We start from the raw sequence: 16038 nt of genomic DNA, 5'->3' as shown, positions 1-16038 counted from the left end.
GGCCCCCAGGCCATCAGATCCAGAGATTCTTTTGCGGGGGAGGGCACTGGTGCCCTATATCACCTTAACATGCCAGGGCCCTTGCACCGGCTTTCCTGAGCCCTTCTACCCAGGAATAAAGCAAACAAAAGGGGGTTATGCTGGATAGCTGGAGAGGAGCTTCATGGGACCCCCGAGCCTCCCCACCCACGCTCCCACCTTCTTTTACAAACAGGAGAACAGAGAGCAGAAGCAACTAGCCCAGGCCACAGGGGCTCCCTGGGAAGAATCAGAACCAGGACTGGAGCCCAGGTATTGGGGTCGCCAATGCTGACTTTCACCATGCTTGCCAAATACACTGTGCTCTGCCCATGGGCATGCCAGGAAAGCACTGTGCAGAGACAACCCTGGGTAGGGCCTGCACAGCATGGGTGCCCTACCACAGCACAGGTGTGAGGGACTGGGAAAAGACACTTCTGCTGGGCAGGACTATTAGCTCTGTGACCATCAGGAACCCCCACCAGTCAGGGGTGACTGAGGGCCGCCAGCCTCCTCCCCCACCTCAGCCTTGCCCCACATGGGACCACAGCAGTGAAAGTCAGGCTCTCGCGTTTTGCAGAGCCCGTTCAGACTTGCATTAGCAAGAAGACACGAGAATGGTCCTGAAACAGACTTTGCCAACTTGGTGAGCTCGCAGCTCTCTGCTTTTTTCCAGATCCCTAACCCTGGCCTTTGTTTTGAGACACGTGTAGGAATTGTTTTTTGTTTTGTTTTGTTTTGTTTTGTTTTAAATTTTTTCAATTTTTTTATTTTCAGAAAAACAGTATTCATTATTTTTTCACCACACCCAGTGCTCCATGCAATCCGTGCCCTCTAAAATACCCACCACCTGGTACCCCGACCTCCCACACCCCCGCCACTTCAAACCCCTCAGATTGTTTTTCAGAGTCCATAGTCTCTCCTGATTCACCTCCCCTTCCAATTTACCCCAACTCCCTTCTCCTCTCGAACACCCCTTGTCCTCCATGCTATTTGTTATGCTCCACAAATAAGTGAAACCATATGATAATTGACTTTCTCTGCTTGACTTATTTCACTCAGCATAATCTCTTCCAGTCCCGTCCATGTTGCTACAAAAGTTGGGTATTCATCCTTTCTGATGGAGGCATCATACTCCATAGTGTATATGGACCACATCTTCTTTATCCATTCGTCCGTTGAAGGGCATCTTGGTTCTTTCCATAGTTTGGCAACCGTGGCCATTGCTGCTATAAACATTGGGGTACAGATGGCCCTTCTTTTCATGACATCTGTATCCTTAGGGTAAATACCCAGGAGTGCAATGGCAGGGTCATAGGGAAGCTCTATTTTTAATTTCTTGAGGAATCTCCACACTGTTCTCCAAAGAGGCTGCACCAACTTGCATTCCCACCAACAGTGTAAGAGGATTCCCCTTTCTCCACATCCTCTCCAACACATGTTGTTTCCTGTTTTGTTAATTTTGGCCATTCTAACTGGTGTAAGGTGATATCTCAATGTGGTTTTAATTTGAATCTCCTGATGGCTAATGATGATGAACATTTTTTCATGTGTCTGATAGCCATTTGTATGTCTTGATTGGAGAAGTGTCTGTTCATATCTTCTGCCCATTTTTTGATATGTTTGCCTGTTTCGTGTGTGTTGAGTTTGAGGAGTTCATTATAGATCCTGGATATCAACCTTTCGCCTGTACTGTCATTTGCAAATCAGAGATGGTCAGGTGGACACACAGAGACAACCACTTTTAAAAGAATGGTGTGACTTCTGATTCCCAAGAAGAGAAGGCACACCCGCTGTGCGGGGCCTCATGAGGCTGCACCAGGAGGCAGGAGCAAAAGGAAAGCATGAACGAGAGCCTTTCTTACTGTGGGGGGTGGGTTAGGTGGGGACAGCACCCCCTTGAGCTGGAGGGGGGACGCAGATGTTGAGGTCACTGTTGGGAGATTGGTGATAGGATTTTTTTGCATGACGGGGGAAACACAGTCATTCTGTAGATGCCAAAATCTTCAGGCTTTCATCTGACCTGTGATTTAAAGACTCCAAATCAGGAGCTTCAGAATACTCAGGAATGATGTTTATAGAATTGCAGCAAGGTTTCCCTCAGGGCAGAAGTGACCGTGTTCTACAGGCAGATAGAGAACTTCTATCTCCAGATTCGAAGAGCTTCTTTAGAACCAGGTGACAAAACCCCCTGAAAGCATCTAATGAAACAAACAAATCCTGAGTCTAGGGACCATTCACTCAAGGACAGGGGCACCCATACGAGTTCACAGCCAACCCATACATCTAACACACCGGTCATTTCATTGCTGGAAAATCACTTTTTAAAGAATCTTCTGTTAGGCTTGTGAGTCTTGACTCCTAATCTTGTATTCTAGATCAACTCGTGTTGACTCTAGTTAGCCAGAGCTTGTGGTGGCCCCCTCTGCAGTATGGGTTTCTGAGTAGAGTCTTTCAAATACTAAGTACCCCCCACGCCGACCCCACGTGAATTCCTGATCTGTCAGCTTCTTAACTCACTGTCCCTTCCTTGTCAAAGGAAGTAATCGCCCCTTCCTTCACGTCTGTGCTGGAGAATTTGAAAGTGCTTCAGAGTCAGAATGTTGGCAGACCTCCCAGCCCCCACCTACTCCACCCCCCCCACCCCCCCACCAGGCATCTCAGTTTTCCAAGTAGGAATCTCTTCACCTGCCCAGTCTCCTGCCGGTGAACCCATGTGCAGCCTTTCAGGTGAACTGAGCTGAGTCTGAGGCTTCAGGGACTACCTGCTTCGTGGTGTTTACAGTCCAGAGAAGAAGAGAGGAAGATATTGCCAGCGTGACCCTTCAATAGGGCCCTTCACCAAATGTCAGGACTAGCAAATGAAGCTCTTGATGTGGTCAAAAGTACTCACTTGGTCCCCCGAGTGTAGAGAAGTCACCCCAACTGGTGTCATTGTCCCTGGGGGGAATGGTGGCCACTCCCATGCCAAGGCAGGCAGAAGATGTTCGGGGGGGGGGATGCAACATTGGGGACCCCACTCGCAGGATAGTCACAGGGCTCGGAGACAGAGGGCACAAGGGACAGAGCTCAGGAAAGAGGATTTCACAAATCTTCCCGGTCTAGAAGCCCAGCTCTGCCATCGCGTAACCACGTGACCTTCAGGGTCTCAGGGAAACCCTTTGTGCTGCTCTCTCCTCCTCAGAAAAACCTCACAGCTCCTGTGTCATGGGTTGTCCTGGGAGTAAGCACAGAAAGGTGCTTAGGACAATGCCCTGTGCATTGTTCTTGTCCAGGAAATGCTAACCCTAATGTCATTGTGTTTCTTGTTATTCAGATTGGAAACCTTTCCAAAAAGAGGTGTTCCTTTCTAGCCCATTTCCCCACTCTTAGCTGGGAAGAAAATGCAGGCATTTGGGGCAGAATGCTCCCTGCCACCCACCCTGCCCCCTGAAGCATCTCTCACATGGTGTGGCCAGCATCCTCTGTCCCACGCATCTCAGAACCATCTGCAAAGGGAGGCCCCCATTTTGTTCCCTGGGGTGTATCTGATCTCTGGTACCAACATGCTCCCTGCCCATCAGCCCACCAATCCCACGCAAAACCTGTTCAGAGGCCCAGCTTTACAATGATACACCACGGAGCACCTGGGTGGCTCAGTGGGTTAAGCCTCTGCCTTCAGCTCAGGTCATGATCTCAGGGTCCTGGGATCGAGCCCTGCCTCGTATTTTCTGCTCAGAGGGGAGTCTCCTTCCCCCGCTCTCTCTCTCTGCCTGCCTCTCTGTCCACTTGTGATCTCTCTCTCTGTCAAATAAATAAATAAAATCTTAAAAAAATAAAATGACACACCACAGTGTCTGTTTATTCTTAACTGTCAAAAAGTAAATTCTCCCTGCACCAGGGCGCTTAAAATAGGATGCTGACATTGTGACTCTTGATAACTAATAAAATTACCATACAACATAACACACTTATAAAGTCAAGAGGCAGCATTTAAAGAAGTTTTAGCATCTTACCTATAAAAGTTTGTCCACTGCCCATCTATTTTAGAGTCTATTACCAAAAAGAGATCTCTGGTCAGGGGGCTCTGGGTTAGGAGCACAGCTGTGGTGTCATATATGTGAGTGTGAGTCCCAGCTCTGCTCCCTGCCAGCTGTATGACTGTGGCTATGTTACTGAACCTCTCTGAGCCTGGATCCACACCTCTAAAATGGAGTCAGCAATAATAGTACCATCCCAGTGGGATTGTCGTGAGAAGGTTAAGTGAGACCCTGCCAATCAGGGGTGCCACACAGAGCACAAAACATGGCACCATTACTGGTCCACATGACCCCAGGCCCACTCTCTTTCCAATAAATCTTGCTGCCTCTGCTCATCTTTTTTTTTTAACAGCTTTATCAAGAGAATAATTTGCATGCCATAAAATCCACCCATTGTCAGTGTATAATTCCATTTTTTAGTAAATTCAGCCTCACTCCCACCCAGTTTTAGAACACTTCCAATACCAAAACCTGTCCTCAAGCCCATTTTCAGTCTGTCTCAGCAACTTCTTTCAACCCTAGGCAACTGCTGATCTGCCTTCTCTCTAAAAATTTACCTTTCTGGAACTTTCCTAGAAATAGAATCCAACAGTGCAGTCTTCTGAGTGGCTCCTCTCTCTCACTAGAGAGCCATCAGAGTCCATATATGCATTAAAGGTTTCAGTGTTCTGCACTCCAACCTGCAAAGAAAGAGGATTCCGGTTTCTCCATGTCCTTGCCAACACTTAATATTTTCTGTCTTGTTTATTACCACCTTTCTAATGGGTGTGTAATGTTATGTCACTGTAGGTTTAATTTGCATTTCCCTGTGTTTACTGGCCATTCATATATGTCCTCTTTAGTGAAATGCCAGTTAGAGTCTTTTGCTCATTTTTTAAATTGATTTTTTTGTCATTATTATTATTGATCTGCTGTGGAGTCTTTGGCAGCTAAATTCAGTATCTGGGGATACTCAAAGGCTATTTCTATTGACTTCTTTTCTCCTGAGTAGGGGTCACACTTTCTGGTTTCTTTGCATGTCTTGTGATTTTTTTCTTGAGTGCTGGACATTTTAGAAAACAATTTGTAGTAACGCTGGATTCTGAATCTTCCCTCCTGGGCGTTTTTGGTTTTCTGTGTTTATGTAGTAATTTGCCTGGATTAAATCTATAAAACATGTTTCCCCTGCAACTTCTGGCCACTGGAGTTTCTTGTTTTTACTATTTTATGTCTAAGCCTGCCTCCTAGAGGTCACCCTTGTGATTATATTTCTTTTTTTTCTTTTCTTTTTTTTTTTTTGGCAGAAGTATTTTATTATTTTTTTTAATTTCTTTTCAGCATAACAGTATTCATTGTTTTTGTACTACACCCAGTGCTCCATGCAGTATGTGCCCTCCCTAATACCTATCACCTTGGTCCCCCAACCCCCCAACCCCCACCCCTTCAAGACCCTCAGGTTGTTTTTCAGAGTCCATGGTCTCTCATGGTTCACCTCCCCTTCCAATTTGCCTCAACTCCCTTCGCCTCTCCATCTCTCCATGTCCTCCATGTTATTTGTTATGCTCCACAAATAAGTGAAACCATGTGATAATTGACTCTATTTCTTATTGTTCAACCCCATATTGATCACAAATTGTGTTCAAACACCTTGAGCCAATAAAGCTTCCACTTGCCACTAATGGATTTGTATGTGGGCTGATGAGCCCATTCAAAGCTCAGGTAGTTCTCAAGTACCACCCAGATTTGTCTCTCCACTCTTCTTTCTTGCTTCTCCATGGACCAGAGATATGTGTAGCTTGTACCCGCTCCAGTCTCTGCTGTACACATGCAGAGTCTCCCCTCCGCCTGGGATGTGCAGAGGACTCATCAGACACCTAGGCCTACCACACCTCTTGGGCCTCCCTGTTTAACCTCCTGTTACTTCACTGGCCTGTTTATTGCCCCAAACCCAACCATAAACCATCGAAACCACTGTCCCCTCCCCAAAAAACCCCACCCCCCCTGCACATACACACACTGCTTACCACTGAGATCATCACTTTAATAGGCAAGACTCCAAATCAGGGGAGTTGGCTCTGCTCTGGTTTGACCACCCACCAGCAGAGCTGGATCAGGAGGAAGCCCCAGACAAAAATGTCACAGGCTCACTCTGCACCTCCTCAAAGTTTAGAACTTTTCATGAATGAATGCTTCTATGTTTGTCATAGACCTATGGTAGATTACTAGAGTATTAGAGCACATAAATGGTTGTTTTTGACAATTGTGTCTAGCATTTTAGTTGCTGCTAAGGAGAAATTTGTTGGTGGTTTCTCTCCATCATGCCAGAAGTCAATTCCTTCTAAATTTGGAATAACCCTATACATAGAGCCTTGACCCTCCCTGCAATTTCCAGGCAACTCCATCCCACCCCACAATCTATAATTCCCTCTTCAGATTTCAGACATTCAGGAAGATGTGTAGATTCCTGCCTATCTTTTTAAGACCTAGATGAAAGGTATCCACCCTCTCCTGATGGTCCCAGGTCATTCACTGGGTCCTTCTCTTCCCTAGCACAGCTCCTTCCTGGGAATGTATACTCTTCCTGACCAATCACATGGGCCCCACCATCTTTTTACATGTATGTTTCTCTCTCTAAACCAAGAGTTCCTTGGGGTCAGGATTTCTCTTCAAGGTGGAGGCAGGCTTTGAGCATTTTGTTAGCTCAGTAGCGAGGCCAAAGCATGGTTCTTGGGAGGGGTTAAGTGGATGTGTGCCAAAACTCTGCCTGAGCAAATTCATGACCAGTAACACAAATGGTGCCATAACCATTACTTTGCTCATTGTCTCATTGGGGACTGATGTACAAAGAACAATAACATAAATGATTCAGTTGTTGTTGTTTGCTTTGGACAGTATTTGAACATGATCTGTTGGTCGTTAATATTAACTCAGGTTTATCCATATCACTACTCCTGCAGCAGTATAAATAAGGCACAGGCAGATACAAAGAGCTCTCAACAACAGCAGCTCCTCTGGAAGGTAAGTGACCTTTCTCTGAGAGACAGAGATGGTTCCACCTGAGTGTGTGTTTCATTGCTCCTTTTTGCCATGTTTCAGGTAGTACTTGCCTTAGGGAAGATGATGAAAAATCCAGTGTGATAAGTGTGTGTGTATTTTCTAGAACCTCCTCCATATGCTCTTTTCCCCACCCCATGAACCCCTCTCCCCCATAGCCCCTCTCAACCACCGTGCCTTCCATCCCTTACTGCCCCTTCCCCCATGCAGACCAAGTGGACGGAAGGGGCTGGGAAGGGGGGTAGCTACTGGGGGAATGATAGGGATGGGGCAGCTGGGGGCAGGAGCCATTGTTGGGGGGTTGGAGGAGACAATAAGGGCATGGGAAGGCTGCTCAGGGCCAAGAGTCTGGTTGAAAGGAATCAGGGCTTATGGAGGTTCTCTGTCACCTGAAGAAATTGTACTTGATCCCCTCAAAGCTCATGGGGAGCAAGGAAGAGGAAACGACGAATTATACTTTGGGGAACCCACCTTGACTGCAAAGTAGTTGGAAGGGTCAGTGGGGGGCAAGACTGAGAACTGAGAGATACTATTTCAGTCAGCTTGGTCTGCCATAGCAAAATACCACAGACTGGGGGGCTTAGACAACAGATATTTATTTTCTCACAGCTCTGGAAGCTGGAAGACTGAGGCTGGGGTGCCAGCAGGGTTGGGTTCTGGTAAGAGTGCTCTCTCTGGTTTGCAGATGACTGTTTTCTGGCAATATCCTCATGTGACTTCATCTTTGCAGATACATGCACAGGGTCATAGGCAGGGAAGAGCCAGTACTCTGGTGCCTCTTATTACATGGGCACTAACCTATGACCATATAAAAGGGACCCTCGTGACCTTGTCTGACTCTGATTCCTTCCCACAGGCCCTCCCTCTAGATACCATTACATTTGGGAGTAGGATATCAACATAGGAATTTTGAGAAACACAAATTTTGAGCAAATGCTATTTCTGTAGCCATGACAAGAGACGCCATGGTGCTGGATCACCAGACAACATGCAGAGGAATGGACCCTGTGCCCAGAACTATGTCAGGAACTGTAGGAAAACCAGGGAGGAAGACAGGGCCCTGCTCTAAAGAGGTTGAAATGAACACAAACTCAGAGCGTGGTTCACATCTTTTCCCTTCCCTTTGGGGTGCCAGAAATCCCACCATTAGAGCACCTGTCAGATTCCAGGACTGATTTCTGGTCCCAGTCAGTCATGGGGGGCACATCTGGGGACACAGAGAGGTTTTTACCCCAACGGTGGGACGGAGCAGTAGCTGTAAGAACTGAGAGGGCCCACGGGAGACGGCCAGGATCTCCTGAGATGACCTTGTCAGGCCCTCTGTTCAGCTCATGACCCAGTCACCTGAGCACCACCCAGGCTTTCTTTCAGAATTCACACCTGACAGCCCTGAAGCCAGATCTGGCCTCCATCTGGGTTACATGGTGTTAGCAAGTGCTTTTGACAGGACTGAGTTTTCAGGCAAAAATCTAGGTTTCCAGCTTCTTCAGAAACATTAAAAAAAAAAAATCTGGCACCAACACCAGCACTTCCACATGGGAACACTGCTGGAACTGAGTGGCACCTGCCTGCCTCTGGCCTGGACCTGTCCCTCCCTTTGCCACAGTCCCCAGCACTCCTTACTACATGACACTTGCTGGCCTTGTCTGGGTGTATTTCTGGCCAGATCTCTGTAGCAACTGAATCTGCACTCCCTGCTTTATCTTTCTCCCTGGTCCTTCCCTTTCCACACTTTTCAGGACTTTGTCATGAGCTTTGTATGAAGAAAGAAAAAAAATGAACAGAAAGAAAGAGACAGAAAGAGTGTAGAGTGCTGCTCAAAATCATAGAATATCATAGTGACAAGACTTTCCAAGACCAGGCTGGGAAGCTACTTGCATTAGGATCCACCTGCAGCACAGGTCAGAGTAGAATTAGATCCCTTGTCATCAGGTCATTTATCTTTAATTTGTCTAAAGTTCCAGAATGCTTTAGCCTTTCCTCATTAGCCTTAGTTACCATCCCCCAATTGAGGACTAAAAGTAACCCCAGCACTCAGGTAATAACGGGCCCTTTCTCAAGCCTGTTAACATCAAGAACACATTCCATGGCATGTTCATCCACCCACCTCTTCCTTCCAGTTAGAGCTCCCTGGATTTCTGCAGCAATGTCCCACAGGAAAATGCCCCTGGCTCTCTCTCTGGTCCTCATCCTCTGTGGCCTCTTTAATAGCACCTGCTGTGAAACTAAAAGGAAATCTAAATGGAATATTTACCCAGTCTCATCATGGAAAATGTCACCTGTCCACCACAACATAGAAGCAGGCAATAAGGCTTTTGCCCACAAACTGTTTGAAACTCTGCTAATGGAGCATCCCAGAAAGAATATCATCTTCTCCCCTCTGAGTATCTCCACCTCCTTGGCCATGCTTTCCCTGGGGACCAGATCCACAACACTCACCAACCTCCTCAAGGGCCTTGGATTTGACCTCAAAGTCATGAGGGTGTGGGACATGCACCACGGTTTCCAGAGTATCGTCCAGATGCTGAAGCAATTGAACAGAGAGGGACACCTGAAGTACAGGAACATGCTCTTTATAGATAGCAACAGGAAGATCAACACCCCGTTTCTGTGGGACACAGAGCGGATATATGATGTGAAGGCCCAGATGATTGACTTTAGAGACGTAAGAAAGACCAAGAAGCAAATCAAGCACTTTGTGGCTGCAAAAATGCACAAGAGAACCAAGGGATTCATCACCTCTCTGAACCCTCATACCTTCCTGTTTCTTATAAACTACATTTTCTTCAAAGGTAAGGCATTTCAAGTCCATGAATTCCTGTTTGGGTAACCTTAGCCCTTGGGTTTCCTGGAAGATTCCAGTCAGAAAAAAGAAATATTTTCTGTGATTCTATCCCATGTCCCATAGACCAATAGATTCAAAACTTTTCTTTTGCTTTTATCTCCTTGTGCTATCTATCTAGCATTTCTAAGTGCTTCTGTTCCCAACCATTTTGGTCATATCATTGGCCAAATTGAAGATATTTTGGAGTAAAATGGAGTAACTCTTGATGGCTGAAGAGGATTCCGAGCAGGAGTGTGTGTGCACCCGTGTGCACGCAGGCATATGTTCTTCTGATGAAAAGTCTCCCTCCTTGAATAAGTTAAACAATTTAAGGCAGATTTCTTTGTCATCAGACTTCTCAGAACTCCTTTTTTCCATTATCTTACTTAAATCTAATTAACTGACATACAGCAGATCATTAATTGCTGTTACAGAGTTCAGTTTATTCATCGGTTGCCTGTCAGAACTCTTAGTCCATTAAAATGTGGTGGGAATTTTCAAAGAAGGGATGTTGTGGTCATTGTTTCCTAAATTATTTCACAATGAAATCCTTTCTTGATGTTATAGCTCCAGAAGCAGGCAGTATTTTGGGAAATATCTTTTGAGGAATACAGATTTAAAGAAATCCTATGATGAATATGGTCAAAATTCATGCGTTTGTCTTTCTTTCCCTTGCATCCACCTAGAATTTTAAATATTCTGTTCACTGAAGTCCAGGTATCACTGGGAGGAGGCTGCTCCCTTCTGAAGCCCCTTACCCCTGGCATCCCCAGACATGGAGGTGCCGATGCCTTCTCCAACAGGTCACTCTGACTTTTTCCTTCCTGATTCTCCTAGGCATTTGGGAAATGGCTTTTCATACCAACTTCATGCACAAGGAGGACTTCTTTGTGGATGAGTGCACCACAGTGCGGGTGGACATGATGTGGAAGAAGGAACGCATGATTTATAGCAGATCAGAGAAGTTGTTTACTACAATGGTTAAAATGCCTTTCATTGGAAACATGTCCATAGTCCTTATGCTCCCAGATGTAGGACAGCCCGACTCTTCTGTAGAAGAAATGGTTGTTCAAAGAGCTACACTTCTGAAATCCAGTGGCATGAGGTATGCTACTCTGGAGGGACAGTCTAGATTCACATTGAAATTTTGCTCAGATCTTGCTTCCTCTGTGCAAGTCTTATTTCAGGGGAATTAAGTATTTGTTTATTTCCTGGCATATTTGTGGAACATGAAATAAGCCAAGCAGGAAAAATTGTGGCCTGGCTTCCATTATCAGCTCATGCCCCTTCAACTGTCTAAATTATGGTTCTTCTTACATGTATTGAAAACCCACCCCACAAAAACTCATGGGGGTAAAGAAAAGAATGTATTGGAAAGATGTACCTAAGGGGATAAACACAACCAGGAGTCACTAGGGATTGGACGGGGGACAGCAACATCACTGGGAACTCCACCTCTCTGATGTCATTTGTCCTCTCTGGCTCAGCAAACCAGCTGTCGATTCCATGCCAGACACTGCTCAGGGCTGGGAATATAGTGGCTAACCACACAAGTCTCTGCCATTGCGGGATTTCCAGTCTAGTGGGAGAGGCAGTAAGTCAACTAATAAATTCAAATTGCAGTAAAACTATGGAAAAAGTAAGTAGGTGATAGAATAGAGGATCAGAAGTAGAATATTAATTGAGGATCCTAATTAGATATGATGATCAGGGAAGGATCCTAAGAGGTAAATTTCAAGCTGAGTCCATGGTGGACAGACTTGGCTCTCTTCTACTCAAGCAAATGCTCCACTCCAGAGTGAAACCAACGTATTTCTGTTCCACTGACAGATTCCTGGAAGGGAGAATTGGATTGATCCAGCTTAGGTATGGTATCCATCATGGTCCAATCAATTGTGGACAAATTATATAATGAAAGCATGATTCCCAACAGCCCACTGATCTTGGCAAGGACTCCAGTCTTCAGGCAGTAAATGTGTAGACCGGGAAAAAAAAAATTTCCAAAATAGTGTTCTCACTGTGCCACGTAGGAGCACAAGCTACTGTCTGGGCAGCTTCTGATGTGGTTGAGGGCCACAGCGGAGTGTGTCTTCCATCATTTGCCACAGCCGTACTTAACACAATGTCATGTTTGGGACAGGGGGCACCTCAATAGAGGAACCCAGCTGAGTGGGTTACGATCCATTCAGAAGCTCAGCATCACATGTATTGGTTTATAAACAACATGAAGTGCTGGGAAGGGGTGGGCACTAGGCACTAGGTCTGCACCATATTTGGGGCCACTGCCCAATTAAATCCCTGCTTACAGCTGGAGGGTTGGAAGGACTCAGGGCTGGATCCCTGGCCGGACCCTCATCTTCTCTTGGTTAGGGAGACTGTGAAGGGCATAGCTTGAATAGTATTGTGTATTTTAGCCAAGTGCTTAGTCTGGAAATGCACGGCGGCGGCTTGTGCTCCAGCACCATTAACCTCTCCCCACACAAGCACCCGTGCCTCACTTAACTCTCCCTTGGAAGAGGCCTGAAAGCAAAAGCAAAGTCCCTCCCCCTGGACATAGGAGAGAGAGACGTGTTCAGCTTCCTTGGCGTTTTCACTCCTAACAGATGGGTGCACATAATTATGCCCAAGTTCAAGATCTCCTCCAAGATAAACTTGAAAAAAATGCTTCCCAAGATGGGCATCAGCAATGTATTTACTACAGCAGCAAACTTCTCAGGCATCACAGAAGAGAATTTCCCAGCTATATTTGAGGTGAGTAGAGCAACTTACAGAGTTTCTGTTTTATCCACAACAGTTCTGAATGAAAAACCAATTTAAAAAAGTAGTTATAAATCTTGGGTCCCTTGGCTTTTGAGGTTCTTTGGTCATTCAGACATTCGTAAACAATGGCATCAAGCTCTTTTGGAGGCTCTCGGGGTAGTCATGAATAAGCCAAAGTCTTAGCCTCATGGATGTTCCATTCTCCTGACGGGGTCAGACAGTGAATGTGCCAATAAATGGGTGTGACCCGTGTCAGCCAGGGACACATTCTGTGAAGGCAGGAAAGTGAAGAAACTGAACTGCATGCTGGGGTACAGTGGGCTGGCTTGGGGTGGGCTGGCCAGGAAAGTTGTCGGGCTGGGTTGGCCTTCATGCAGAGACTGGGTTGGCCTTCATGCAGAGGCCTGAAGAAGGAAAGAAGAGAACAAGGGAGCACATCAAGGAGACCCATGCTCAAGGGCATCCTGAGGGGGACATGGGCTTGAAATCTTTGAGGAACCCCAAGGAGGCTCACACAGCTAGCATCGTGTTTGAGACCGAGAGAGGGGGCCGGTGAGGTCCTGTTTTCTGACCTTCACTGGCCCCGGGGGCTATTCTAACTGACACGGGAAACCACCAAGGCTGACATACACTGACATGTGTCTTATAAATCCATGCTCTGTGGTGTGGAGGAAGTGTGGCCGATAACCCAGGTAAAAGGTAAACACAGGTTGACGGGGCATTGGTGGGAGTGTTAGCGGTGGTGAGGAGAACCAACGTGACTTTTGAAGACAGAACTGGAGAGCAGGGAAGGAAGCGTGAGAGAGGCCAGCTCTGTTGCTGGAGCCTCGTCCACAATGGAGACTGCCCGAGGTAGGAAAGATGGAGGAGCAGCGGGATGGGGCGGGGGTTGGGGGTGTGGATGAGCAAGCCAGGACTGGCTCTGACAACTGGAGATGCCTGCAAGACATCCAGATGCCATGGAGTATTTGTGGGCACAGGGGGCTGCCTCTGATTACTCCACCAAGGTCACAGACCGGCTAGCTGCTTGGCGGCTGCCCTGTGACACATGCCTAGGGATCAGAATTCCTCATCACGGTACAACACTTGATAGATTATAAAGCAGTTTTTCAGAGTTCTTTCACCTGAGACTCCCAATGACCTTGGGGAGAGGGCAGTGTCTGCTCTCTAACTGAGGGAGGAGCGAGCTGTCCCACAGAGGACACCTGAAGCAGTTTCCAGGGCCAGGTCCCCACTGGGATACAGCTCTTCTGGAGTCACAGTTCTCCCTCCTCACAGAATCCCTGGGTCAACTCACACTGAGTGTGGTGTGGGGGGGTTGGGGGTAGGGGGGCTGGGGCTCAGGGATGCCACACCCCTCACGATGGTCCAGGAGGGCAGGAGCAAGGTCACCAATGACGGGCAGGGCCTCCTGCAGATCAGAGGGGCAGACACCGGTGTTCTGGCTCAAGCACTTCCACACGGACAGAAAATGGTCCATGCTGGGATGGAGACAGGAAACACCGGCCCCTTCCCTCCCTTGTCTTCTCTCTACCACATCCTTCTTGAAAGCATTTGAGAGGCCCACACTCAGGGATGCTATGGGACCTTTTCCTAAGCCTTCAGACCACCCAGCTTCCCTCTGAGCTCTATTCCTCCTTCCTCTCATTTGAACTCCTAAACTTGAACTTTCTGCCTGCACTGGGGGAGACGGATCTCAGCAGTTAGTGTGAACCCCTCCCCCGAGGCATCTGGATCCAACTGCTGAGAGCCTCGGGTGGTTCTGCAGCAGTGGGAGCCAGCGTTCCCCGCACCGTGCCTGGAGCTGAGGCACGACCTGTTTCCCCCCAGGCGATACATGCAGCCACAATGGAGGTGAGCGAGGAAGGCAAGATGGACATGGTCTCCAGCAACGCCATCCCCTATCACACACATACCGCAGCTCCCTTTGTCGTGAAGTTCAACAGACCCTTCTTCCTGTTTGTGGAGGATTGGATGACTCAACGAGCAATCCTCATGGGCAAGGTCTTCAACCCCATAGCTGAGTAGAGATGGGGCTGGGCTCTGCAGAGCTGGAATTCAGCTGCTCCTGAATAAAGGGAATAAAATACACACGATTGAGTCAAAAGAAGCTGAGTCGGAGACGTGTGGGCTGAGAATGGAGGTGGGGCGGGTTCTTGCTGGTCGTCTGTCCTCGGAACAGGACAGTATAAGGAGAGGTGGGGGGCCTGCTGGGGACACTTGGCAGGTGCACCTTCTGTCCTGAAAAAGGATAGATATATGCAGGGAAGGAATTCTGAGGGGCGCGAGCAGGATGTGAGAGTCTCTTTAGCGCGGAGCTGTCTAACTGGCCCCGCTTCCTGCCCACGTGGCAGTCAGAGCCTGTTCGCTTATCTACGCAACAGGAGCCATATAACTCCACCAGGCAGCCCCTGGCAGGAAGCTGGGTGGGCAGAGGCAGGGTCCCACTACAGAGAGAGGCACCCACGAACACCTCAGTGGGCCTCTGTGTGTCTCCCCAGCTCCAAGGGGAGATAGGCTACCTAGAAAGGCAGAGACCCCCAAATATTTTGGATGCATCTGCTCTATGCAGACCCCTTATGAGAAAGTTTCTATTGGCCCTGTGGGATAAGAAGGAACATGGATAAGATAGGAAGAGCCAGGAGGATGGGCATACACAGAATGGGGCGTGAGTGAGCGTGTGTGAGTGTGTGTGCGCGTGTGCATACGTGCATGTAGGAGAAACTGGGACTCCACCTTGGAATTACACCAGCTCATCACCAGGATGAACCTCTCAGGATAAAGCCTATCCTGGCCTCCCGCTCGCAGGTACCACACACTGGGGCACTGAGGTCTGTGAGGTGGCTCAGCTCCCCAGGACACTTGAGCAGCCGACTTTGCTCAGTCTACAGCACTTCTGTGGATCACTGCCCACTCTCCTTTAGCATACGGGACACCAGCTCCCTACCATTGTCCATGCTCACACTTCGGCATATGGGATATTAGGACTGAATAATACCCATGAGCACCCTTCAGCACAAGGGACACTACGCTCTCGCTGTCCTCTGTTGGATGCCATCTACTCCATGGGACATGAGGCCCTCAGTGCACCCTCTCTGTTTTTGCCATGGATCTGCTAAGACCTGAAACCCACACAGGTGGGGATCTCCAGGCCTTCCACCATCTGATTATGCTGTGGACACCACTTCCTCCACATTTTCTAGAACAATCTACCTTATTGCTCTTCTTTCAGGGGAGCGTCTTGTGCCAGGGTCTAGCATAGAATCCAAAATGGGAGATCCTAGAGTTGATTCTTCTTCCCCTAGCATGTGATAAGTGACTAAAAAGAGCCAAGTGATTTATGTGCAAGCTAGAGAGAACTGGGTTCCTATTAGATGAGGGAAA

General features: G+C 47.7%; 1 protein-coding gene across 2 annotated transcripts; it reads left to right on the top strand.

The window, feature by feature from the left end:
* Positions 1–6986: 6986 nt before the first annotated feature.
* Positions 6987–14745, top strand: LOC131836946 (uteroferrin-associated basic protein 2-like). Of its 2 annotated transcripts, XM_059183009.1 has the most exons (6): positions 6987–7034; positions 9191–9862; positions 10732–10999; positions 11725–11760; positions 12498–12645; positions 14485–14745. In XM_059183009.1, exons 2-6 carry the CDS (start codon positions 9217–9219, stop codon positions 14680–14682), a joined length of 1296 nt encoding a protein of 431 aa, XP_059038992.1. In that variant the 5' UTR covers positions 6987–7034; positions 9191–9216; the 3' UTR covers positions 14683–14745. The 2 variants fall into 2 exon arrangements, with proteins under 2 accessions (XP_059038992.1, XP_059038993.1); XM_059183010.1 differs by lacking the exon at positions 11725–11760.
* The last annotated feature ends 1293 nt before the right edge of the window (positions 14746–16038 follow it).

The sequence above is a fragment of the Mustela lutreola genome, chromosome 7, assembly GCF_030435805.1.
Source record: "Mustela lutreola isolate mMusLut2 chromosome 7, mMusLut2.pri, whole genome shotgun sequence".
NCBI classification, from domain to species: Eukaryota; Metazoa; Chordata; class Mammalia; order Carnivora; family Mustelidae; genus Mustela; species Mustela lutreola.
The sequence above is the reverse complement of the archived record's forward strand: the minus strand, read 5'-3'. Positions and strand labels throughout refer to the sequence as shown.